This window comes from Mauremys mutica, chromosome 8, assembly GCF_020497125.1.
Source record: "Mauremys mutica isolate MM-2020 ecotype Southern chromosome 8, ASM2049712v1, whole genome shotgun sequence".
NCBI lineage: Eukaryota > Metazoa > Chordata > Testudines > Geoemydidae > Mauremys > Mauremys mutica.
The window spans coordinates 24,246,413-24,273,998 of record NC_059079.1 but is presented as its reverse complement, the minus strand read 5'-3'; the positions used below and the strand labels follow the sequence as shown (position 1 = coordinate 24,273,998).

At 39.8% G+C, this 27,586-nt stretch overlaps 1 protein-coding gene across 1 annotated transcript in view; it reads right to left on the bottom strand.

Annotated features, from left to right (window-relative positions):
• Window positions 1–27,586, bottom strand: part of AK5 (adenylate kinase 5) — a 168,733-nt gene that overhangs the window by 45,859 nt on the left and 95,288 nt on the right. The window contains exons 7-8 of the mRNA XM_045026032.1: window positions 26,266–26,356; window positions 19,671–19,747 (exon numbers count right to left, since the gene is read on the bottom strand). Of these exons, the coding sequence (XP_044881967.1) occupies window positions 19,671–19,747; window positions 26,266–26,356 (168 nt within the window). The remainder of the gene's footprint in view (window positions 1–19,670; window positions 19,748–26,265; window positions 26,357–27,586) is intronic.

The window sequence follows — 27,586 nt, the reverse complement described above, 5'->3', positions numbered from 1 at the left end:
TTTTGAAATGATGCACTGAGGTCCACAGAACAAATACTGGACTACAGGGCAAAGAGGTACTATGAACTCTGAAAGGTAAGAATCCACGCTGACTATGGTCTTCGGGGAGCCGAGAGAGAAAGTCAAGGAGGCTTAAAATAAATTAGAAAATAAGATGACTTTGGATTTGATTTTGGTGCCTTCATTTTCTTCGGTGGTTTCCATTGTTCTAGGTATTAAACCCTACTCACAGATTGATTCTCCTTTGCCCTCTTCCCGCCGCCCCCTACTGCTTCCCCCCAAAAGCACAGGAAGCTTGTGTTGATGTGGGTGGAGAGCTAGACTCTTGCTGTATGGAATTCAGTTACAGGATCTGCACACTCTTGAAGCGGACATGTGATGTGACCATGTCAGACATGGAGCAGCTGGTGAGCAGATTTCTCTTGTACTGTCCTTTTGTATAGGGGCTTATGTCAGTGATTAAGCCAGTCAACTAAGATTTTAATTTAAATAATAAATAAATAATACCTATTTGTATGTATTAATTTTTAGCAGATGGGTCTTTAAAGTGATTAAGATGTAAAGGATTTGTTGGCCTGCAGTGATGATGGTGGGCTCTGCCTGGATACCAAGGGGCTCTGGAGAAGAACTGGAAGACTTGGCTAATGATCACATAAGGAAAGGAATGAAGAGGCGGTGCCAGGAATATTAGGTTGAAAGTGGTTCAGTGTGAGAGACGACTATCAGGAATATAGTGATTCAGTAGTAGAACTGTCTTTATATTCTTGACCCAGTTGTTTCCATTTAGCTGAGGCTCATGTAACTCATACTGAGGTTAGGGGATATCTATCTTTAATAGAGATATTTGATGGGCAGTTTATAGTCCAGTGTTATTGGTGCAGGTAGGTCAAGGTAAGGTTGTCCATAAGTATAGTCTATCCTTTGGTGGTGGATTATAACAGAGTTTTTGGGTTGGGCAATTGAACTTGAACCCAACTAACAAATGTAGTCGTACTGTCTGAAGGATCATCAGGTACAGGGGATCTAGCTGCCTATAACTGAACAAACACAATACATATTCTACCTTTTCCAAATTGGGAAGACAGATTTTAGACTGAAATGATTATTAGATGTTGGAGGTATAATATCAAGAGTACAATAAGTTACCATGTATGTGATCTAATGATAATAGCAGAAATATTGATAAAACAATGTCCTGTCATATAGTTTGGGTTACAATAAGACCTTCTCTTGTCATTTAATTCATTAGAAGGTAGGTAATTTATATTGGATATTGTTATAGTTTAACATGTTTAACTTTCTGAGTGTAATGACTGGGACTTGAAATAACTATTATAATAAAATGGGTTGACAGTAAGTCACAGCATATTAGAGGGAATGTTATAGCACTATTCAGATCTTTGTAGGTGATGATAATGGTCAATTGTGACTCATAAATCACATCCATATATAGAAACTGGAATATTTATATAATGGATGGTGCTTTTAAAGTGTGTGTGAATGTGTTCTGAAAGAAAATAAGGACCAGCACAGGGGATATGAACAGATATGGAGAAAGCTGATGTGTCAGAGGAAAATCATGTTTTACTAGTATATTATTTATTTCATTTATTATTTGAACGTGTCAAAGTAGTGGATAAAAGAGAAACAATTGTACAATTTAGACTTAAAAGAACTTTGACATGGTCACCTATAAGCCATTAAAGAAACTAAGTAGTCACGAAGTAAGAAGAAAAGTATTGTCATGGATCAGAAATTGGCTAGGAGAGAGAAAATAAATAAGATTAAATGGTCAATTTTTATCATGGCAAAAAGACTTCAAGAATATCCAGAGGTGCCACAAGTACTCCTGTTCTTTTTGTTGTATAGTTGTAGTTCTTAGAGTAGCGTTAAAACAAGATCCAAAATGTTTGCAGCTGGTACCCCTGAAGATCAGCAAAGGGTGCCAAACCTTCTGAGGGATTAATAATAATATGGGGAGACCTGCCTGGTAATCAGAAAGCATCATGAGGCAGGGGAAGTTTTGGCTGTATGACTTGCTTGTTTCAAGATGATCCAGTCTCTGGCATATTCTGAGTGGTTTTAGAGTTCATCTGATGATCTAAAATGTGTGTGGATGTGATCTAATAAGCTTACATCTGCTCATAGTTTACAAAGCATTCAAGCACACTGGAGGTCCTGGTCTGAGTCTAGGACCAGCAGCCTCAGACCCCCCAAAAGGCTTAATGCCTACGGACTCAACAGTGTTATCCCATAAGGAAAGTTCTGATGCTAAGGGGTATTCCAAACAGCCCTCCAGGAGCTTTGTCCTCTCTGTCCCACTCTCCTCTCCTAAATCTAACATTGGAAATTGTAAAAGATGTTGAGAGAGGTTACTTTATACTAGGGGTAGGCAACCTATGGCACGCGTGCCGAAGGTGGCATGCAAGCTCATTTTCAGTGGCACTCACAGTGCCCAGGTCCTGGCCACTGGTCCGGGGGGCTCTGCATTTTAAATTAATTTTAAATGAAGCTTCTTAAACATTTTAAAAACCTTATTTACTTTACATACAACAATAGTTTAGTTATATATTATAGACTTATAGAAAGAGACCTTCTAAAAACGTTAAAATGTCTGACTGGCACGCAAAACCTTAAATTAGAGTGAATAAATGAAGACATGGCCCACCACTTCTGAAAGGTTGCCGACCCCTGCTTTATACAGTCACACTCCATGACAGCCCACCCATCTGCTTCACAATTCCCCAAGGGAAATTCATGAGAAACTACTCTGCTTTCTCTCTCCTCAAATGAGAGCCATAGAGGTAATCCCTCAGCAACAAAATGGGAAGGGATATTATTTGATTCACTTTCTAGTACTAGGAAGAGAGGCTATCTGTTGCATCCAATGATTAATTTTGGATGTCTGAACAAGTAGAGTAGGCAACTGTAGCGTGACACTGGCATCCATAGTTCCTTTCCTGTATCAATAGAATTGTATTCAATCAGAACCAGACGTATTTTCAATGACCAGTATTACAATATGGAACATGCATGCTTCAAATCAAACTTAAGTTCACAACAGCCATTCCTGGCAGTGCATTAAAGCAGTGTTTCTCAATCTCTTTGATACCAGGGACCAGCTTTCTGCCTTTCTATACTGTGCCCCAAGGAAATCTCTGGGACCAGTGCCGGTCCATGGACTGGTCATTGAAGAAAAACTGCATTAAAGCCTCTTAACCTGAACACCTCTCTGGTGCATCTCACAGGGAAGGAAGCTCTGTATCAGTCCATATCTGGTACAAAAGTCTATGGTGTACAAGGTGTAAATGACATGGTGTCAGAAGGGAACAGAAACAGAAGGAAGAAGGGGACAGAAGGGGGAAAATATGCAACAAATGTTGCAGGATCTCATCAACATGCTCTTCTTCAATGCCCCAGAGAATTTTATCTTTGATAGACTTTCAGAATGGACAGACTGGAAACAATATTTCACAAAATTTCAAATTGCTACAAAACTCCATAAGAAAACTTGAGATATACAGGTGTAGGTATGTGTGTGTGTGTGTGTGTGTATGCTATGTAATTTATGCTATGAGTCAGTTGGCAGAGTATATCTTTAAATCTTTTCCCTTTACTGAATGCTGTCATAAAGATCTCAGTGAAAGGATTCTGGCTATTTTTGACACATACTTTATATCTCTGAGAAATGTGGTTTATGAAAGAGCATGTTTTCACCAAAGAATTCTAGAACCAGGATAAAATGATTAATCTTTTGTAAAAGCTCTGCATGCATTGGCTGAAAACTGTGATATTTGAGACTGCACAACATGAAAATATCAGAGACAGGCAGTCTTTCATAGCAGCTACAATTAAAGGCAGACCTAACACTACACACAGCTATTCAAGCAGAAAAGGAGTCTGAACTTGTGAAGCAGCAAAACAAACTTGCCAGACTTGAAAAAACAAGAAACTAGTTTATAAGCTATAAACAGCTGCAGCATGACTGCTAAAAGTAATTACCATAAGACTCCTGAGCCTGAGAGGGGGAAAATTCAAGCCAAATTACAAATCCTTTCAGAATAAATGTACAATATGTGGAAGATTTTATAGCTCAAGATATGTGTCCAGCTAAAGGTGAAATATGTAATAATGCATAAAATATGGTCATGTTGCAGCTGTTTGCCATGCTGAGGCACTGAAAGAGTGAACTATGATTAGAGAGAATAAGAGCCATTGTTTCTGGGTTCCATCATGTGACTATACAAGCCTGCCTGGAGATTTAAAATGAGTATTTCTGGAAAGACTGACTAAAATTGACTCAAGAGCAGATGTGACTGTCATTTCAGAAGGAATTTACAATCACCTTCAACCCCTCCCGGAGCTGAAATCACTTGACAAAGCCTTGGTTTGCACTGGAGTTATTTTGAACTGCATGGACCAGTTCACCACAGAAAACTTACACGCTGAATTCACAGCTTTTGTCTTTGTACGTGATCAAAGACTAACAGCCTTCTCAAATGCAGTGTGGCAGCCATGATGGGCCTTGGTGAGAGAAGCTGGAGAACTTGATGGAGTATTTGATGATATTGGATTTTTGAAAGGAGATCCAATACAAGTAACATTGGCAGACAATGCTGAACCGTACAGCCTACACACATCTTGCAGGATTCCTATCCCATTGCTTCATAGAGTAGAAACTGAATTAAAGAGAATGGAACAGATTAGCACTACGTAGAAAAACTCTGAGCCAACAGCATGATGTAACACAATGGTACCAGTTATAAAGAAAATGGAAAAATATAAATGTGTGGATCTTTAAATAGTGAATGAAGCAGTTGTGAGAAAAATATATCCTGCCAACTCTGAATGATTTCCTCCCCCAAATGAAAGGAGCTACAGTATTCTCCAAGCTGGATGTCTCAAGTGGATTCTGGCAAATTTTGTTTAGACAGAGTTCTAAACTGACTACATTTATCACACACTTTGGGAAATTTTGCTTTTGAAGATTACTGTTTGGGATTACCAGTTCACCTGAAATTTTCCAAAGAAAGATGGCAGGACAGTTCACAAACACAAATGGAGTTGCACTTTTCATAGACAATATGAGTCTTCAATGGAAGAACACAACAAAACCCTCAATGAAGTTTTAAGCCACTAATTAGTGATTCTGAATGGAAGCTAAACAAGGAAAAGTGTGTTTGCCACCTATCCCAAATCAAGGTGTTTTTTGGGGGGGGGGGGGAGACAGACAATAAACAAAGATTAAATCAGTCATAGCCATGAGAAAGAAAACGCAATTCAAGAACTGAATGCATCAACAAATGTACCAGAACTGAGATGTGTTCCGGGTAAGGTGAATTACCTAGGTTTATACCTACAAGACCTTTCTACAATGAGAAAACCACCAGACAAACTATTAAAGTCCAACACATAGTGGGTATGGAGCCAAATAAAGACTAAAAAGGAGTGCCTGGGAGGCATGTGGGCATGTGAAAACTTTTATATGTTTTTATGGATTGGATTCTTTTATACTCACAACAGTCCATAAATTGCTTGTAACACTCAGCAGTGCAAAAGACCTCAATCAAGCAGTACTGAAATGCCACATCTATTGATAAGATTAATTAGATTCAGCCCAATTGCAAAGTACATTCCTGGAAAAAAATCTGGTAGTAGCAGACACTCTGACATGGAGCCCTGCAGCCCACTCAAAGATTACATATAAAGGCACTTGTGAATGCTATGGATGCAAACAGACTAGTGTCAGAAAAGAGACTACTCCCGCTACAAGTAATCTTGACAGACATGCAACTTCAAGAAGTTTTAAGTTATATTTGAGCTGGCTGGTCCAAGTATCTAAAGGACACTAAGGGAGCAATAAGAGACTACTTTGCAGTACATGGACAATTAAGCAAATCAAATGAACTCATAATTAAAGGCAATTGCACTGTAGTTCCAAATGAAATGAGTGGGAAAATCCTAAACCTCATACATGAAGGACTAATGAAATACTGCGAACAGGCCAACTAGTCAGCATGGTGGCCAGGCATCAGCAAGGACGTAAAGAATAAAGTACCTGCATGTGAACATGGCCCCACTTGAGGAACCTGACCTGTTGACTTGAGCAAGTCTATCATCTGTATAATCACAGCAATTAAAGTTATTAACAATTGTACCTTTCTTGAAAGGTAACCTATGCACAAGATTTCAGTTATAGTTAGCTGAAATCTTGTGCATTGGCTATATTTCAAGAAAGTTAATATAACTTCTTAACATCATATCCCACCAGCAAGTTCAAGGTGCTGTTTAGCTCCTGTTCTAGCTTGTTAACAGGGATGCTAAATAAACCATCCCTTACACCCCACCATTGGAGAATCTCTCCTATGTCCTACTTTATTACTTTTCTCTTTATGACTACCTTCTATTAACTGCACTTCACTTTTCAGTCTCTTTGGCTTGCAAGTGAGCATTTTCAATCTGAATGAACTTTTAGTAAGACTCTTGTAGGATCCAGTTACATTACATCCCATGCATTCCTTTTATCTATGAATTGGGGGGTGGGTGGGTGCTGGGTTGGTTTTGGGGGGGGGGGTTGGACAGCATTACAATCAAGCTTGTCTTGTATGTTTTCCACATATAGACCAACACTGTTTCTTATGCTAGACTTGGTTCCATTATGCTTTAGGTCTCCACAGATTTATTTTCTTAACATCAATTTTATTGTTTTACAAAGTATCAGAGGGGTAGCTGCTAGTCTGTATCCACAAAAAAGGATAAATGGACACAAATCAGACTTCAGGAATGGTAACATACAAAAGCCAGTAGGAGAACACTTCAATCTCCCTGGACACTCAATAACAGATTTAAAAGTAGCCATTCTTCAACAAAAAAACTTCCAAAACAGACTTCAAAGAGAAACTGCAGAACTACAGTTGATTTGCAAACATAACACCATCAATTTGGGCTTCAATAGGGATTGGGAGTGGCTGGCTCACTACAAAAGCAATTTTCCCTCTCTTGGTATTGACACCTCCTCATCAAGTATTGGGAGTGGACCACGTCCACCCTGACTAAATTGGCCTTCAACATTGGTTCTCCACTTTTAAGATAACTCCCTTCTCTTCATGTGCCAATATATATTTATGCCTGTATCTGTAATTTTCACTCCATGCATCCGATGAAGTGGGTTTTTTACCCACGAACGCTTATGCCCAAATAAATTTGTTAATCTTTAAGGTGCCACCAGACTCCTCATTGTTATTGTTTTACAAGGGATTGAATTTAGATGATCAAGTAGTAATTGCTATGATTTCTCTTTCTTATTTCTTTTAAAGACTAGTACCAGATTTGGCCTAGGATCATTAATATATCTGGAAAACTAGAAAGCCAGTAGTGATTTTAAAAGATCTGAGCTCCTAAAGGGTGTTTTTAAATTAGCCTTAAAAAAAGAAAGAAAGAAAAGGAGTATGGACAGTTAGGAAGTAGTAAAGAATGTGCCAGTATTATCCTTACTTGCAATCAATTAGCAGTATCTTTAGAAAAATTAAATAGACTCTACAAATCAATGTTAAACAGCTAGTTGTAAAGGGATTTTTACTACACATATGTTCCTCACAAAATCTTAAATGACAAACTAATTCAAATTGGCTTGAATTAAAAGCACTGTACTGTGGATTCGAAACTCATTAAAGTCTAGAAATAAAGGCTATGGCTGCCCTGTAGAGTCCATGCTGGCAAAATTATGCCGATATAGCTATGCTGGCTCCTAGTGTAGATGTGGTACACACTAACAGGAGGAGTTCTGCCAGTGTAGGAACATCCCCCTTGACATTAACTATGCTGCCAGAAGCCCTCTTCTGTGTTTTTTCACATCCCTGCCTGACATAGCTATGCTGACGAAAACCCCAGTGTTTGACACATCTATGCTGACAGAAGATTACTTCCATCACTACAGCTAATGTCATTCCAGGATGTGGTGTTCCTATGCTGGCAGAAACACTCTTCCTTCTGTGATAAAGAAGAGGGACTACACAGCACTTTGGAAATCTGCAGAAGATGATCAACTGGGTGAAGATGCAAATAATAATGTGAATGGAGAACTAAAACAAAGTGGGACAAAGGAGAAATATTGGCAGATACAATGGGATACAATCTGGAAAAAATAAACTAGGGGAAAATAATATGAAAATATTCAGTGGAAAACTGAAATATGAAAAGCACCTAAAAGAGATCTAGGGTGAAAGTGGTCTCTGGCTTCTATGTGACTGCATATGGGCCTGAGAACTGCATACCACCAGAGTTTTCTTTCAGGAAAGGTCTGTACTGAAAGTTATATAAAGGAGAAAGAGTTCAGGCTAGTGGGGGAAGATTAATTGAGAATTTGAGGTGTTTTTTAAAAAGCTATTACATTCCATATTGCTTTGAGGTTTTTTGTTTTGTTTTTGTTTGTTTTTAAATAAAATACTATCCTTTAGAGCTGGGGGTGCTTGGCCTATCTGAAAATCAGGCCACAAATTCTTAAACTTAACTCCTATTTTAATGTGACACTATTATCTTAGAAACTTTTATTGATTCAGAAACAGTCCTTCCCAAAAGGAGAAACATGCTTTTGTATATTTTGGGCACAAAGTCGAACTAAAGGAAGCATAAAAATAGCAATCTGCTTTGAAAAATAAGCCCCAAGGCTATGAAGCAAACTAAAAAAGACAGGAAATTCAAAGTGGATGCCTGAACTCATGCAGTTTTGAGAATAAAAAGATCCAAAATCCTGAGTCAAGGACAGAATGTAACCTTCACTCTTAATTTTCTTGGGGGTTTTAATCATTTTAATGTTTGTTTTAAATGTAGCCTCTCTATTCATATCCATGTGTATAATGCAACATTAAAATAGTGGAACTCAAAAGTTAAAATAATACGGGAGCAGGAGTATCCACATACAATGAGACAAAAGCACATTTTAAAATCCAACAGTCCCGTAATGCAGCCACATGTTTGCTTCTTACTAGATCGTGCTATAAGCAGTACCCAGCCAAAAACACATTTTTGTTCACTTCTAGCTTTTCTCTAACCTCATCCACTTGCAACTGTCCATAACACTATGTATTATTTACCTATGACTCTCCAATAGTACTGTCCAGATACAAACCTCTCTCCCTTTTCCTTTAATTTCTCAATTATATTTTGGCACTACAGAAAAAGGTTTGGTGGTGGGAGAGTTTGGCTTTCTGACAGCACGTATGCCCAGATGATGAGTAAACACCTCCTGGAACAGAAGATGAGACCTTTAAGATGATGAATATAACTGGCTATTATCACAGAATAGCTGAGCCCAGATTTCACCAGCCATACATAAAAGAGCAGATACACACTCCAAGAGCACCAGACAGACTGCTTTAAAGTGGGGAGAGATGTACTCCCAGGAAATAAATCTGCAGAAAAGAGGGCCCTTGTAATATGTTAATTGTTTACTGCCTGAAGGACACTGGGATACCAGGAAGTGGAGAGCTACTGAAACAGACTGCATCACAGGAAAAGGGGGCTGCATGTAGGGTTGCTGATAAAGGGTATTGGATCCTAGAATTTGTTCTTAGTAAGATGTAAGTTGTTAGTTTTCTCTTCTGAAACTGAGAAAGCCTTATCTAGTAAAAGCAGCAAAGAGTCCTGTGGCACCTTATAGACTAACAGACGTATTGGAGCATGAGCTTTCGTGGGTGAATACCCACTTCATTGGATGCATGTGATCTTTTGGCCGCGTATAAATCTAGATATTGTTGAGACAGCCAGTTATAGTGTATTAAATCCTTTTTCTATCTACTTTTTTATAACTCTTTATAAAACCAGAGTTTCTTTTGAGTGTGATTTTCATGCAGTTCCATCCTGGAGAAGGACCTACCAGGAAGGAGTTCTCAAACCAGGCCACTCCACATTTCCCTTGGCCAAAGGGCATGGAAAAGCAAATTTAACCCTACTAAAATGCAAAAGCATGTAACTCACAAAAGAGGAGACACTGAGACCCCAAGCAGGAGGCAGAGCTGGAGGAAGGATGCATTTGATGACAAATGCTGACTCTCAGGCAAATATGCAAAGGATTTTTTAAAACGTATACATTGTACCCAAAGGAGCCATTCTATTGCTTTGATACAATATGAATAAATATTTTAAAGAGCAATTTTTGTACCCAATAGAGTAAAATAGCACTTGTGCAGACACTGCAGTTTAAAAAGTAAATGTATAGATTTGCCAATAGGTGTGAGTGTGAATAATGAGCATTAATATTCTTTATACATAGAGCTTGCTCACCAGCCATCTTTACAAAGTTCATAGTCTGTATTGTTTCATTTCTTTTCAAAGAATTGCCCAAAGTGAACTGGTGCCTGCTCTTACTGTACTTGCTATCTTGAAGTCAGTGGGAGCTCTGCATGAGTGAGAACTGGGCACTTGTAGGTTATAAGCTCAAGTATACTTGCGTAGAAGCACGCTATGCTAAAGATGGGGAGATGGTACACTGCCCCAGTATTAATACCCGGAGGCATTAGAGTTTTGTAAGCCATTAAGCTTCTAACCTAGAGGCACTAGGGGGACTGGATTCTTTGCCCCCCAAAAGCCACAGAACAAAACTTCACAACATTGCTGCTGACAGAATCTGGGGAGCCTAAAATGCAAGTGGTTTTTGGAAAATGAAGTTGTGGATGTTTAAATCTGCAGTAACTTGCATGGGTTTCCCTCCATGCAATGACATTCCAACTGAGGGGGATTCTAGGAAGCTCCTGATAATATGGCTCCAGTAGGCAATTAGCTTGGGGTAGTAGGCAGTTTCACCTTGTCTCTGGCAGATCCCCACTAAGATCTTTGGGTTTGGGTGTGGAGCCTCATGTCTTCCACATATGGGGAAGCAAATACCACTTCTATTCCTGACAGAAGAATTCCAAGGACAGTCTGCAGGTTTGGCCTGGTGGCATTTCTATTCCCCTATGTGGGAATAACCTGCACAATGGAGAATGGAGCTATAGGATTTGTTTTATGGTATAGAATGTACACTTTTGAAATAACTGAATAATCCTGAAAGATGTACAAAATGAAATAAAAGCACCAAAAAGACATTTAGTTTTGAGCATATTAAAGCAGTGCTTTGTTCAAGGCAAACTACAGTTCTTTTGTTTCTAGAACTGATTTTTTTAGCCCCTAATAGGACAGTTTCCATGGTAACTCAAAATGAACAGATTGTGCATTGGGTTCAGTAGATTTCTGTTAAGCATGTTTCATCTGCCTAAAGTTAGGACAGATTTTTAGAACCTCTGCTGTGGTTTGAATGTTCATTTTTCCTTATTGACATTCATGTCCTCCAGTTTATAATCTCTCTCCTTCCAAAGGCAGAATCTGGATCTATAATCTGAAGAGATGTCACTGCATATCAATGAGGGAGAAAAGCCCATAACAAAAACATTGGAGTTGATAAGCCTGGAGGACTGTGGCCTTCTGGATGCTCATGGTCATATTTTAAAGTCAGATTCCTTATGATTAATGCTGTAGAGCATATGTGAATGCAACTGCCACTTTACTATGTACTTTATGTCCTGGAGTCTGATTAAAAAATCATAGTGTATTCTCCTGCAGTCTGACCCAGCCTCTTAAATCATTTAATCACTGTGTATCTTGAAGGACTGATGTAGAAGTCCCAGTGGAAACAAAGTTCTTGTATAGCTGATAGAGGTGGGAACCATGTTCTTTGTCATGTTGTAATTTCAACCCTTGAAATATCATCTCTGTAGTGTTGGATTATTCCCAGGGGTGGGGTCTTGCCTTCTAGAAGTGGGGAACTGAGAGACAAAATAATGTGACAAATGAGATAACATGGGTAGAAGCAGAGAGAAGATCTTTGATATCCATAGAGCTTTAGCTAAAAGGGAATTTGAATTCACTGCAGTCTATCCATCTTTTGAAAATTGTTCTGCTACAGTATTGACTAGGATTTTTTCCCGGGCATTTTGATTCTCTCTTGGACATTTATCGGTTGAGTTTTTACTTATGGCAGCAGACTGAGCCACTCATGCTCAGCCCGCTGCCGGCTGAGTGAATGGAACCCCAGGCTGACAGCAGGTTGAGTGATTCAGCCGGCCTGCTCAGCCCGCTGCCAGCCTGGGGTTCCTTGGGGGTCCCCAGGCCAGCAGCAGGTGCTGAGTGGGGCCGACGGCCGGTATCCCAGCTGGCAATAGGGCAGCAGCCGGAACCCCAGAGCAGTGATGGGCTGAGCCGCTCAGCCTGCCGCTGCGTACCATCAAAAATCAGCTCACCTGCCACCTTTGGCACGTGTGCCGTAGGTTGCCGACCCCTGCTCTATACACTAGTAAGGAGATGAGCATATTACAGTTGTTGGAGGGCTCTTGTCAGGAGTAACAGGCTATAGGAAAGTCAGTCGACATTTTTTGTTTCTCTGATGAAAACTGGCCCACTCCCTGCCTCAAACCAAACCTGTCACTAACAATTGTCAACAACTTAATTTTCTGGTTTTGGCTAAGATATTGATTTTTTTTTAAAAAAAAATATTGAAATTGGATTCAGGATTGTTAGCAAGAATTTTTGGCAAACAAAGTTGTTAAATGACAATCTAAATGGCAACACAGTACTGCTTTCATGCTTGGCTCACCCCCCAGCCTGCTGGTCCAACAGCTGCAGTAGACCCCAAAATCCACCTCTTGGGGTGCAGAGTGGCAACAGCAGCAGCAAACCCTCAGGTCCAATCACACGCCAATGGGCACCACCACCAGCCTTATGGACCATGGTGAAGTTAGCACAGCATCTGATCTCAGGGACAGGTCACCCATGGAGCCACAGCAGCTCATCCTGCCCTGTGTAGCTCCCCCTGGATGAGGTGGATCGCTGGCAGCTGCCAGCCCAGGGGAGAGGCGCTCCCCAGCTAGGGTGACCAGATCCAGATGTCCTGATTTTATAGGGCCAGTCCCGATATTTGGGGCTTTGTCTTATATAGGCACCAATTACCCCCACCTAGAGTGACCAGACAGCAAGTGTGAAAAATCAGGACGGGGTGGGGGGTAAAAGGAGCCTATATAAGAAAAAGACCCCAAAATTGGGACTGGCCCTATAAAATAGGGATATCTGCTCACCCTACCCCAATCCCCTGTCCTGATTTTTCACACATCTGGCTAACCCCAGCCCAGCCCTGTGTGACATTCCAATCCTGGCTCACTGCCGAGGAAGTGAGTTACTTTCACTTTCATTCCTCAGCAGGCAGCCAGCCTCCCCCCCACCTACCCCCCAGCACCTCACCCAACCCAGCCCTGATGAAGGGGAGGGAGGAGAGAGAGAGGGATGCTCCTGGGGAGGAGGGAGAAAGGAGGGGGTGCTCCATGGGGCATGGGGGAGAAGAATGGATGTTATGGGGGACAAGGATACTGGTTCCAGAGCCGCAGAGCCTGCCTCACCTCACCTCAGCCAGGGGGAAAGAGTCACACTCACAGGTGAGCTCCTTCCCCAACCCCAACCCCCTCCCCTTCCCAGAGACCCCAGCAGCCAATCCCCTCCCTCAGACTGTGCTGCGTTCGGCTCTCTCTAGGACCCAGCAGCCTGCTCTTACATGCTCCACTGCTTCCCGTCTGTCCCGGCTCCCAGACCTAGTGGTGCCCTAGGCGGCTGCCTATTCTGCCTATGCCTAAGGACGGCCCTGCTTATGGCAAAGGATCAGGATGGATATGTTGCTCTACTCCTGGTAGTAACAGAGTCTGTTTTTCATTGGTTGAGTTGATACCTTTCCGTTTATATTTGCGTATCCTAAAACCTATTTTTTTACATACTCTGGGCTGGAAGTGATAGTGTAGCCAGGCATCTTGAAGAGTTGTTGCCATATTTTCTAATCAAGAATTTGCTTTCTGGGTTAGTAGAATGTAATTCTGTTTTTGAGAGAGTTTCTTTCCCTCTATTTCCTCTTTCTTTTGTTTGTTGCTTTTTGAGTAATCCTCGGACATTTTCTAATTATAAACCATTTTTCCTTTGCAAAACAGATCAGGTTATACAATTTGCTTAATATAGGCAATTGCCTGAACTCCTGAACTGAAAACCTTTTTGAGATATTTCTGACATTTTTTTCTTTTATCTTAAACATACTTGGCCATCTCCATTTTGTAAATGCTATTTGCACTAATAATCAGGTTTAAATAAGGTAGTTTGCTATGTGGAAAACAACCTGCATCCGATCTAGCAATTCATTTTGTGGCAAAATATGTGTGCGCAAATTGCACCCAGAGTCAGGCACTCGGCATTTTTACAATTTTTCCCCAAAGTATTTATGTCCATCTGGATTTTATCCCCTTGACTAAGGCATGTTCTCCTAGGTTACCTGGAGTGTAGGCTTTTTAAATTTTAACTAATTCTTGCTTTGTTAGCATATATTCAGATTGTAAGCTTCCACCTATTTTCTAGACACAATTCTTTATCTAATGAGGGCATATTCTTACTCTACAGGCTGGTTGAACTTGAAGCAGTCCATAAAATCTTTGCCTTTCACAAGAAAATAATTTGTTATTTCATTCTGAAGCTCTTTGACGTTATTCACTGGTTCCAATTAATCTATATTTTTGTTTGGCCTGAATGCACTTAAATTTAGACCAAATGGTAGACTTCAAAATAACTATTGAATTTTGAAAGATAAAACGTGTCTGAGTCCTAGCATCAAATGGCACAATAGCGACTAGTTCTCTGGCAAGGCCAAGAAACTCAATAGTAAGCATAACGGAATAGAGTGAGCAGTAAGACAATATAGCTATGCCAGAAAGCAATTCTGTAATCAGATACTGTACGTGCAGATGCATTGTCTGTAATGCAAATATTTCTTCATTAAATAAAACAGATAATAGAAATAACAATATTTCTAAAAATGAGTATTAGAAATTTGGGTGAATACGATAAAAATATATTTCCATTGCCATAAGCAATCCTGTTACATCCCAGGATGAGAAACCAAGGATGGGATCCTGGTCTGAGTAGAAATAGCAGGAGCTCTTCTCCAGCTCTCTATTTTTCAGTTGGGTCATTGGGTGCTGTCATTTTCTTTAATGAAGGAGCTGTAATTGCTTGGCTGCCTAAATAGCAGTTCCTCCCCCCCCACGCCTTTAACTGCAGGGAACTTGCAGGAGGCAGGGACATCCAGCCCTAGTTCTTCCATTTGCTAGGAATGCTTTCCATCTGCCCACCTATATTGTGGGGTGGTTTTTTGTTTGTTTGTTTGTTTGTTTTTGTTTTTTAAAGGGAGATATACCAGGTATGATAGTGGACTAACTTCAGTGAAGTAAATGCAGTTTCACTAGATTTGGTTGCCTTAAGTAATGCAACCTTGTATTAGGATTTATTATCAAAGGAGAGTAACATATCCAAATTAGATTAATTAGTTCACTGCATGGGATATTAAAAGATGTTAATGGAGAAAGAGAGGCCAACATGGAAGTGAAAGGTTGGTGCTTAGATGAGGAGCAGTGGATAGGCTGGAGCTTTGTTTGATCCAAGGTTTTTTAAATAGAAATTGTGGAGAATGTGCAGTTGAAGAAAGATATCTCTGTGAGAAACCTAGGAATCACAAATCTCATTCTGGAATTATGGTTGCAAATTAGATGGAGAATGAAGATAAGGGTGAATCTGAGATATCTGAGCATTTTAGGTTTAGGGCAAGCAGTTTCGTACTGTTTTAAAAGGTTGTAGATATTGTTTCTCTCAAATGAAGGTAAAATTATTAGCTTGGGAATATTCTTGTTGAGTTTAAATACTCATTACTTCGAAGGTGAGCTTGCAGGTTTAAATGCTGCCATAAAATGTTACTGAATGAGAAGAACTATGAAGAAATCACTTCTTCCACATTGTTGTAGTATGATCTTTTAACTGTGTGAGTTCTGACTTAATCTAATGAATACATTTGAAAATTTCAGGAGCAATACTTTGGATGTGGAGGATCTGGCTTAACAATAAATGTCTTTTTATTTCTAGTTCATCATGTATAGCATTACAAGGGCATTGTACCCCTCTGGCAGGCCCATTGTTACAGTCCTAATACATGTCAACATGGGGTATTTTATATTTAAACATTTGATTAAACAGAATACATCAACTCCGATGTACGTGCCCATCAGGACGCCAGCCTAGATACACTTTTGGCAAAGGAAGGGAATTCAGCTGCTGCAGTTCAGACTTCATGATTTGGCATAGGATGCAGTGCATGACTTCTGTAATTGGATCTATCTTCTGATAGGCTTAGAAATCATGGCTCAGAAGAAGAGGAATGGTCAGACCTGAATGGTCCTAAAAATTGTCTGCATGAGATTTTTTAGGGACAGTGAATCAATAAAAGATATGGGTAAAGTAACAAAGTGGAATTTGGTTCATTCTTTCACAAGACATTATGAGCTGAACGCATTGTGTGGTCTTTTTTCAGAACTGTTCTCTAAACAGTGTTTCTAAAATGCCTGTCTACATCATCTCTGACACAGCACCTGTTTAGTTCCAGATATGAGTAGGAATGGAAATGTAATTCTTATCTGAAAATTTGCTTTTGAAAATTTCTTCAATTTACATGGCCTCCCTTGTGTTGCCTTACAATGTTTTGGGATCTTACCGAGGTGCAAATATTCAGGCTCCTAATGCATTCACGAATAGCAAGCGGGGAACAGTCAGCTTGTTTATTGAAAATTTGTTCTAATTTACATTATAAAGGTGTAAAATATACAGAATCAGTTTAAAACTACAAAAAAGAGAGCCAGATCTTGACCTGCAATTAATGCTGCTTTGCACAGTGGAGCAAAGCAGTGCTGAAGTCAGCAGAGCTGTACACTGGAGGAACTCCTCTATGTGTGAGAATCCTTGGGTGGCATAGTTTTAGAGGTTCCTATACCACTCCACCCTCCTGGCTGCCAGTACCAGTGGGTACGTGGGTGAGATAATTCTTGGCTCCCAGAATGGCCCCTGGTGGGCCATTAGCAAGTGGCATAAAATAATGACGTCCTTAGGCTGCCCTAATTTACTTCAGGGACCATCCTGACACAAAGCACCCCCAAAATTTAGTGTGTGCAAAGGGCATATTTGTGCCTCCATTTCAGCTGCGCCAAATGCTGCTCAGTACCTGCTGAGGATCTGCCCCAATGAAAGCAGCACATGCCTTATAACAGTAACCCACAAATGCATCTATCTCTAATTGCTCAGTGGCTGCGAAGATGTTCTGCTAAATCTCAACCATTATTTTAGCAGCTCAGCTGCATAAGGTTGCTTGGAAACCAACCCACTTACCCCTCACATTCCTCCTGATAGCTGTTCTTTGCAATAATATCCTCACATGACACACTTGTATCTAGACATGCATCCCTACCTCACTTGAGAGCCCCATTGTAGAGGGTGTTGGTGCTTGAGACAATTACTAAATAATGTGTCATGCGGTAAGTCACTGGGGTATTAAGTCACTGTCCTAGTCAAAATGTGTTCCAGCACTGAATACAAGCAGTTCCACATAGTCTAGTAATCTACTTCATTTTACTTTATCTTTTATTGAGGATAATTTCTAATTTAGTCTTTCAGATGTGTATGTACACTCTGAGTAACTGGATAGTTTTATGATTGTAACCCATATCCTAATCTCTTTCTTCCTTTCTTTCATATATTTCCCTCACTTGTGTCATGCCTAAATTTAGATTGTAAGTGCTTCTGGATAGAACTGGGTTTCTTCTATCCATTTCTGTAAAATGCTCATCACAGATTTAGAGACACAACAATCAATAATAATAGAAATCTGTCCTGTGGGTTTTATTTTTTTTACTTGATCTGTTTTCCTGACCTTTGAATCAATGGCCATATTAGTAATTCCCACTACCTGATGAAGGCAGCCATTATCAATGAGCTGCTTTAAAACTGCACCAGATGTTTCTGGTGCTTATGGCTAGGAGGTTTTCAAATCTGCTTTTTTCCTCTCCTTTTCCTAGTTGACAACAATCTTGCTTCATTGCCAACCTGACAATTTGCTGCTGTGGGCAGGAATGACAGTCAACCCCAAGCAGTGGGAGGAAGACTTGCAATTAATGAATTTTATACGGTGCCATATCAACCTTCTTAACAAAAACATACGGCTAAAAAACAAATAAGTTTAACCCTCCGCCTCCAAACCCAACCATACATGCAATGACTCAATACTATAAAATTAGCAATTTCACATACTTTTTCCTGTTAATCTTGTTTTGTAACCATGAGCTGCATTTTTAAGGACCAGTTAAAATAATTTGGTTTTATGTACACAGATTGTGGAATAAGGTGTGCTGTTTCTCCAGGGACTCATACTTTGCCAAGGGAACACACACATCCGTCGTTTAAAAATTAAAAATACATGATTATTCTTTTATGGATTTGTATAGCACTGCAATGGTACACTCTGCATTACAAAGCTAAAAGACCCTCTCCCTGCCCTAAAGAGTTAGACCTAACCAAGACAAGGAGCTCATTGATAAAGAGGCCAACTTAGGAACGACTGGTGGAAGTGTGTGCTTTAAGGAAGGTTTGGAAGGGAGAGCAAGGCTGCTTGATGGACAGAAGTGAGAGAGTCAAAAAGCTGGGAATAGGAAGAGCTGTAAAGAACAGTTAAGGGAAAGGACTGGGAGTAAAACTGGAGGAGTAAGCGAGGGTAGAATATATTAGACTTTGAAAGTGTTTGCATCAAATTTGGCAAAAGAAAACCGAAGGACAAATATGCAAATGAGGAAATGAAAATGTGAAAAGCAGAATTATAAAAATCTAACTTTAAAATATGCTAGTGCAATAGGGAGATGGCCCTCAGCAGAGATTTTCTGACTTTATTCAATCTTTCAATGATGATATATTTAACAGGACAATATTCAGGCCCTTTTCCATTTCTCGAACAGATGTGTGGCATGTGGACCTGTATTGTGACAGGCTGTGACTCTATGCATAGTCCCTTCCAGACTGGTTTTGCCATGGCAGGAGTAACCTGTGAGAGAGGAGGGGAAACTAGGGCAGGGCACATACATACTATAAACAGGCTGAGCCCATCCTTTGACTCTAGGTCCTGCCTTTTCATACCTCCATGGGTTAAGGAGTAGGATGACACACCGTCTGACCATCTCTTTTTCCATGGACTTGGAAAAGGCTGTCTGAATTTGACCCCACAACAGAGATGACATTGCAGTTGATAGGAGGGTTGCTCTTAACACAAACACTTTTTTAAAACTCCATTTCAAGTGGAGAATATGTTTGCTTGGGTTTTAGTTACATTCCTCACCTTTTTCTTTTTAACCCATCTCCTCTAAAATATGTTCAACCATTGCTCCTACTCTAAATGGGATACACCTAGAGAGGCAGGGAAATCGAGTATGACAGACTTCTGTTTGTCTGTAACAGAACCACATGTGCCACCATTCTGAATTGCATGGAGAAAACTGCAAAATGTAAGGGATGGAGAATAGGGCTTTGAAGCCAAAGTAATCTTCATTGCTTTCCCATAAGCAGATAGCTACTTCACTATGACATATTTGCTTACATGGCACAACAAAAGCCCTTAAGTGTAACTATTCATTTCATCCCTCTTGCTCAGGCAAAACAAAACATATACATAAATTAGAAAGCAATGAGTGAAGAGACTAAAGCGTGTGTGTGTGTGTGTGTGTGTGTGAAGAGATACTTAGATAAGCAATTACCTGGTCTTCAAAGTCAAATTCGGTATCAGCGATATCTCCAGAATCCATAATCAGACTAAGATCAAGTACATTTGGCCCTAAAATATGAAAGGAAATGAAACTTCAGAAATGGACTAGCAGTTTTCACTTCACATGATGGGACATAATTATATTTCCAATCTCAATCTGGTTCTTTCATTGTCCATATGTTTGGTGTTTTTTTTTTAAACAAAACTTGTCCAAGGAGTCATTTGTATGTAAAAGAATACCAATCTGTGTGATTGTTCTTTAGAGATGTCTTTTAAAAGCTACAACAATCCTAATAATGAGTGGTTAATGTGATTAGTATACTGTCTGAATTACAGTGCCTTTCATGTATTCTGCAAAGTGTTGTACACTGTGCAATGCAGTACAAAAATGTTACTGGAATTTTAATTAACTATAAAGTTGATGAAGAGTAAACATAATTTTATACACAAAAGGATCAATTAATGGTTCTCAATAGACTGAGAAAGACATAATCTACTTTGTGTATACTAGTAAATCAGAAAGGTTGCATTTTACATTTGCTTTGCTCTGATGTAAATGACTGCAGGGCACTGGAAAAATAGGGCTCAATACCTCCAGAGGTGCTCGAGGTGTCCAAGGCTAAACTGGTGTGGTAGGAACATCTATCAATCTCTTAGTCCAGATGTACCAACATACAGGATAAAGCCATGGCCCCTAGCACCTGCATCCCAGAAACATCTAATCTGGGACCACCAGTTCTGCCAGCAACAACTCCCCAGTGCTGGCAGATGGATTATGGCAGTTCCCTGTGTTCTGGGGAAAGGAAGGATTCCCTGTTCCCTCTACTGCAGTAATAATTTAGCCCCTTTCATAGCTCATCACAGCCCACCAGTATCTGGGACTTATGAAAGTTTCAATGGGCACATTGTTACAAGATTATTTGAGTTCTTGATAACATAAACTCAATATATCTTCTACTTTTTGCCATCACTTCAGTAGACTAATTAAAAACAAAAGTTACTACTCTTATTTAACTTTCAACTTGTCTTCACTCCACTGATTTACAGAATTTTAAACCCTAACGTTATAACAAATTGAAATAATGAGAAAATCTAGGACCCAAATGTTGAGTCCATTCTAGACTGCAGCTACAAATTAGCTGTCAAGAAGCTCGCTGAGGGCCTAAGCACCATTTACCAATTTGGGAGCAGTGAAGAACTAGAGCAGCTAATAAATATAATTTTTGTTGTAACCTGTTGTCATCAGTCAGGGTTATGGATGGGGAAGCGGGAATGATGTTCTGCTGGGTTGCATGTGTGACCATGCAGCAAAATATCTTCGGGAGTAACAGGCACTATTGACCACGTAGGGCATGGCTATACTTGCAGATGTAGAGTGCTGTGAGTTAAACCCGCCTTCGTAGAGCGCAGTAGGAGAGCCCTGCAGTCCGTCCACACTGATGGCTTCAAGCACACTGGCACGGCCATATTTGCGGCACTTGCAGTGGCGGTGAGAGTGGTGCATTATGGGCAGCTATCCCAGCATGCAAGTGACTGCAACGTGCTTTTCAAATGGGGGCGGGGTGGGGTGGAGTGTGACAGGGAGTGTGTTGTGTGTATGTGGGGGGAGAGAGTGTGGGTTTTTGGGGTGCTGAGAGTGTGTCAGCACGCTGCCTTGTAAGTTCAGGCCCTCCAAACCCCCGCCCGCCTCTCTCTCACTCACTCAAAGCAAACAGTAAATGTTTGCTTTTTTTCTAAGCTGATAAGCAGCCAGCTTCTCCGAAATGGAGCTTTGAAAGGGCATTTCCGCATTCCTGCAGCCAATTTCACAACAATGACAAGAGTGGCCACTTGACTTAAGGGATTATGGGACGTTTCCGGAGGCTGACCACAGCACAGTAATGCAACACCTCGTTCACACTGGCGCTGCGGCGCTCCAGCAGGTGCGCAGCAAACATTATTCCACTTGCCAAGGTGGAGTACCAGCAGCGCTGTATCTGCAGAGTCAGAGCGCTCTGCATGCCTTGCCAGTGTGGACGGGGAGTGAGCTAGGACACCCGGGGCTTCTTTATTGCGCTGTAACTCGCAAGTGTAGCCAAGGCCATAGTCTTAACACTGCCACTAATCTTTTGATTAAATTTTTTTTTTCACTATTAAATCTAATTCTTATTTTACTGTGTATATGGAGAGCTGTCTGTATCATGCACTGTCCCCAAAGGCTTTACTGTTTCATAGTTCCCAATTCATTTAAGCATCAGCTATTTTTATTTATTTTTCACATTTACATAGTAATCATCTGTGTAGGTGGTGAGATGAACAATAAGAGAGAGAACATGAGGTGCAGAACTGGATAGCATGATGAGTAGAACCATAAAGCTTTGTAAAAGGAGATGACTCCAATGCTGTTTAATTTGCAATCTATATTATAATTGGCCAAATTCATCCTTGATGCAGCTTGTTGACTTTATGGGATTTACACCAGGGATGGATTGGCCCACCATCTGTTTGTGTGGGTTTTTAAAAAAATGTTCTTGTATACGTTAACAATTTGTTATATTAATATAGTAGAAAGGGATTACACTTTCCCCATCTTTATAACCGGAGATGCACCTGTGCTGCATTCTGTATGTTGGTATAGGTGTTTTGTGAGGTGTTCTAATGAAAATACCTGTTTTTATAGATAGGTGCAAGACGGCAGAATTAAGATTACTATGAGAAGCTTAATTAAGTTTCTTGTATTTTATGCAACTGAAGTCTCAATCTTAATATTGCATCAAGGTAGATAACTAAGCCTGAATCTTGATTGAGAATGACCTACCTTGAACTGCCAATTATTTTTAGAGGCACTTTTGTACAATATTTGATTAACTATCGCTAATATTCCTTATCTACTGGGAGCAGTATGTCTCCTCCCTAACAGGGAACATTTACATTAAATATTGGTTTTAGAAGCTAAGTACTTTTTAGGGAAATAGACTACCACAAACTTTTAATGTAAAGATTGGGCTGAAAGTTAGTGGTCACACACAATATATTTTAAACTAGAAAAGCCATAATAGTTCTGTATTTGTAACATGGCAAATTGTCTAAGGTAGTTTTTCCTTGAACTGTGAGGCTTGTTTTCTTTGCAGAAGTCCCAACTCTTTTGCAAGGTTCAAGAAAAGGTAGGATAAATTGAGAGATTTTTTTTCTTTCTTGTTTTCACTGAGAACTTAGTGAAAGGAAAACCATCTGTCACTCTCTGAATATTCTAGAGAGAGCTATGTTTTTGGTGAGTGAAATAAAAAAAACCTGAAAGAGATGCCCTGCAGTACACTGTAGTAAGAGGCTATTGCGAGAATAAGGAAAAGAAGTAGGGACTTGGCGGAGCTTTTGGATACCATTGCTGCAGTATTGATAGGAGTGAAGAATGGGGTAGGTAGTTTGCCAGTCTAACTGTACTGTTAGGGGGAACACACCTAACTTGCTGGACCCACACTAAAGCCTGCTACTACAGGGATGGTAGGGGAAGACAGCAGGCTTGCTGGACATCCACTAAGGAGAATGAGAGTGGGAACTGCCACTGACACGCTAGAAAACCTTGACAGATGTGGGGGAAGTCAGAGGGCTGGTGGGTGTTCCGAGTCTCAACCTAAGTTTGTTTAAAACTTTCTGTACCAATTTTCAGGAGGCTTATGCTAAACTGGTATTGCTGTCATCAGTATTAATGGGGAAACAAAAATTCTGAACTCAGGACCAGGCAAATAAGTGGATAAAGAAAGAGTTGTCAAATGTTTTCTTTAAAATATCAGTGCATGTTCATGGCTAGTCTATATATAGCAGTGGTCTGGTAATACCCTGCAATCATAAACAAGGTTTAATTAATGTTGTGGGGTTTTTTGCATCTTTCTTCCTAATGTTAAGCTTGTACACAGATATAGGCTGCAAAGCACTTTAGCACATGGTTAACACCCAGGGGTACATCCTTAGCTGGTGTGGATCATTTTGCATTCCATTGTCCCATTCCATTACAGCATTTAAATGCTTGCTTAACATTAAGCACATGACAATTTACATCAGAGCTACCCATAGATATTTTAGTAATCCCATTGACTTCAATGGGCTACTCATGTTCTTAAATGCTATGCTGGAATGGAGTCACAGAATGCAAAACCCAAGACCTGATCTGAAAAGGTGCATTTATAACCTGAAATACCTCTTTCAGTTTTGACATGTATGTGTATATGAGGTTGGGGAGAAGTTAGTTAATTTTCACGTGTACTGTGTTTTCCAAAGGGGAAAAATGGAAAGGATTTTATGACAGTTGAGTACATTTTAAAAAAATTTCCATTTACTTCTTTATTGGAGCTCCCTTAGCTAAATAATCAGCTCCACAAGAAAGAAGAAGTTATTGAAGGAAGAAAGTACTTCAGACAATTTTATTTACTTTTGTGCTAAACTTTGCATCTTCAACACAGAGGGCAACATTTCTGCTATCTTGTAAATTGAGAGTTCATTCTTAGTAAAGATTTGGCTCAGATTTTGACACCTCTTTTGTCTTTATGAAGCTGAATTGCACAGAACTGTTAGTGAAAAACTATTATCGAGGTATAACCCATGGGCGGATACGTATAACAGATGTCTGGATCCTAGCACAGAAATGTACCCCAGTGTTAATTTATTATGTTCATTTATAGCGAGTCAAATTATGTTGATCTGTCTAAATTTAGCTGCTGTTAATTTGCCATTAAAAGGTAGCAGAATCACATTGATGCAAGTTAATTAAGCAGCTGTTTGGACAATTTGTATTTCAGTAACGTAGAGTTAATATAGTCCCACACAAATGTAAATATTTTTTATTTGCAGTCCATAAGCCTCAAATATCCTTACACAATATATCTTTTTAAGAACAACTGCATTTGTGCTTTCTACATTTGACATTGTAATAAAAATAATTTTAAAAAAATTCTGTGAAACCTAGGTTTGTCCATATAGTTAAAAAAATTAGGTTTAATACAGTCAAATTGTCCTTTTAGTTTATTAAACTCTCTGAAGAATGGTCTAACTCAGTTAATAAGTCTTACATTTCAGCATTCTAAATACTTAGGAAACCATTTTCCAGGGAAAGATAATTAAAAAAAAAAAGATAACTGATTGGTATTAGAATAACAGTTCCATTTTGCTCTCAGTAAGATATTTCTAATACAAAAATTATTGCAATCTTTAGTGGTGGAATTTCATGATAGGTTGTTGCTTTTGGCAACAGTCTTAATATATCTCAGGGAGCCACAATGAAAAAGAATATCATTATCATCTACGAGCACACTGAATAGCTTTCTTTCTCTAAATATTTGTTCCACATGGATCTTGTAAGAGTAGTTCAAGGGATGGCATAGCAAATATGATGATGTGAAGCCATGAATGTGTTCAGAAAATAATGTCTGTTTGTTAGTCACTATGAACCAAATTACATCTGCAATTACGCTAACAGTTTAAAGACAAAATGAACTGGGGCTAAATACCTTTACAAACATTATTGAAACAAGCAAAGAGCCTTTAATTGCCTGCTATTTTATTAATCCTCACACGCCTTCTGAAAAAGGGAGGTACCCAACTGACTGTATCCTCTTTGGTCTGATGCCCATGTTTGATATGGAGAAAAGGCTAATTTACTGAACTGATAGCTCTTGGCCTGGAGACTGGATTACCTCACTTTTGAACCCTATCCTGAAGGAGGACAAAGGCAGGTACAAGGTTCCTGTTCACATGAAAATTCACTCTAAGGCCTGGTCTACACTGGGGGGAGGGGTCGATGTAAGAGATGCAAATTCAGCTATGGGAATAGCGTAGCTGAAGTCGACGTATCTTATTTCAACTTACCTCCTGTCCTCACAGTGTGGGATCGATGGCCGTGGCTCCCCCCGTTGACTCCGCTACCGCCACTCGCTCTAGAGGAGTTCCGGAGTCGACGGGAGCACGTTCGGGGATTGATATATCACGTCTAGATAAGACGTGCTATATCGATCCCCGATAAATCAATTGCTACCCGTGGATTCGTCAGGTAGTCTGGACGTACCCTAACACAGAAGGGCCGGGGGGGGGGAAATCCTCCAACATGTGTCGCGGAGCTCATTAACAGCTAATGTGGGTATTGGAGGACTAGCAGATGTTGCCTGCTGCTCCTTTTGCAGTGGGTTTTTGGCTATGTGGGTCTATGCGATCTGTAGAGCCACCGAATGCAACCTGTTCTGTGGGTGACACACACAATTTGTGCCTTTCTGTGGCCCCCCCTGAGATCTCATATCCAAGCCTTGCTGATTCCTATTATGTCAGTTCTCCAAATATTTGCCCATTCAAATGGTGAAACATACCATTTCCTTCCCAGACCTGAACAAGAGCTCTTTGTGGCTTGAAAGTTTGTCTCTTTCACCAACAGAAGTTGGTCCAATAAAAGATATCACCTCAGCCACCTTCTCTAGCTGACAGCATTAGCAATTTGAGGGGGTGGGGAAGAAGTCAAGAGTTTGTTTCAGTGTTTTCGTCAATATTGGATGGATATGAAATACAGACATCACTGCTACATTTGATGTTGAAAGTAAACAGTTTCTTATGCTTGTACAGTAACTCACCTGCCACTGCCTCTTTGGGAGAAAATAGCTTATTGTCGAGTGCCATGCTTATGTCATAGAAAACTTCCTCTTCGTCCCTGTCCGCATCAAACTGTTGGAAAGGGAGAAGGCAGTCAGACACTTCTGGACAGGATGAATTATTTAGATGAATGGTATTATATAATATGCAGTCCAATCCTAAACCATTAAAGTCAATGAGAATCTTTCAATTTCCTTCCATGGGCTTGAATCAAGTCCTTAGCTATGATTCATTCCATTGCCAACTTGTCCATTTTTCACAGACTGCAGTTAAAAAGCAGTTGAGTTGTTTTAAAAGACTGATATTTCCAAGGTAGAACCTCAGAAAACAATATTAGTAATACATAGCACTATATTTGACACTTTTTCTGCTATCCAAGGTATCTATGTGGAGACTGTGAAACTACAGATCACATGAATAGTTCTTATCACCTGATTTTTAGGGGGACACTGTAACAAAATTAATTTAATTTATAAGTCAAAATTGTTGAACTACTTCTGAACTGTGGCTCAAACTAATCTTTTTAATATGTGAGCCGTTCTTTCAGAACTTCAGTGAGTTACTGGAAAAATGAAATCCTTTTGAAAACTCACCTGTAATAAGTGGAGGAAGAAAAAGCTTCCTTTGTATATTGCTATCTGATACCTGTACTACCCTGATTAACATAAGTTTACAAAATCACATGGGAGTAGAAGTCCCTTTAAAATTGTACAATAGCTTCTTGAGTTTGACTTTTCCCCCTCTCATTTAGAAAATCCTTTGTCCAAAGTTTGACTTCTGTCTTCCTACATCCTAGTCTCTCATCTGTTTCATGAGCTCTCAGTTCCAATCCATCATTTTACACTGTTTTTCCCTGTTTCTGATCTTTATCTCTGCACCATTCAACTAGATCATTTTTTATTTATTGTTCCTACTTAATAAATTATGAATGCCTGCTTGAAGATGGTTCATGTTTTTCTTTTATTGATTTGAATATGTTGCCAGCTGATTACCTTCAGTGTTCTTCATGTTAATTGAACATGGAAATAAAGGGAAAAATGTACATTTGGGTACATTAAGCTGCCTTTTCTCCTCAACTGAAGACAGGTATGTTTCCAAGAGAAAACTAAACACTCAGCGTAGACTTAGGGTTAAATCCATCCCCCATCCCCGATCCACCACAAATCATTCTAAGTTTCTGTTAAACCAAACAAGCTTTCAGCTGTCCTTATACATGACCAAAATAAAAACCAGGTTCCAGATTATGAACTGATCTGTTCTGAGTGTTTATATACATCTTGAGCTCTTTTCTTGTCTATGAGG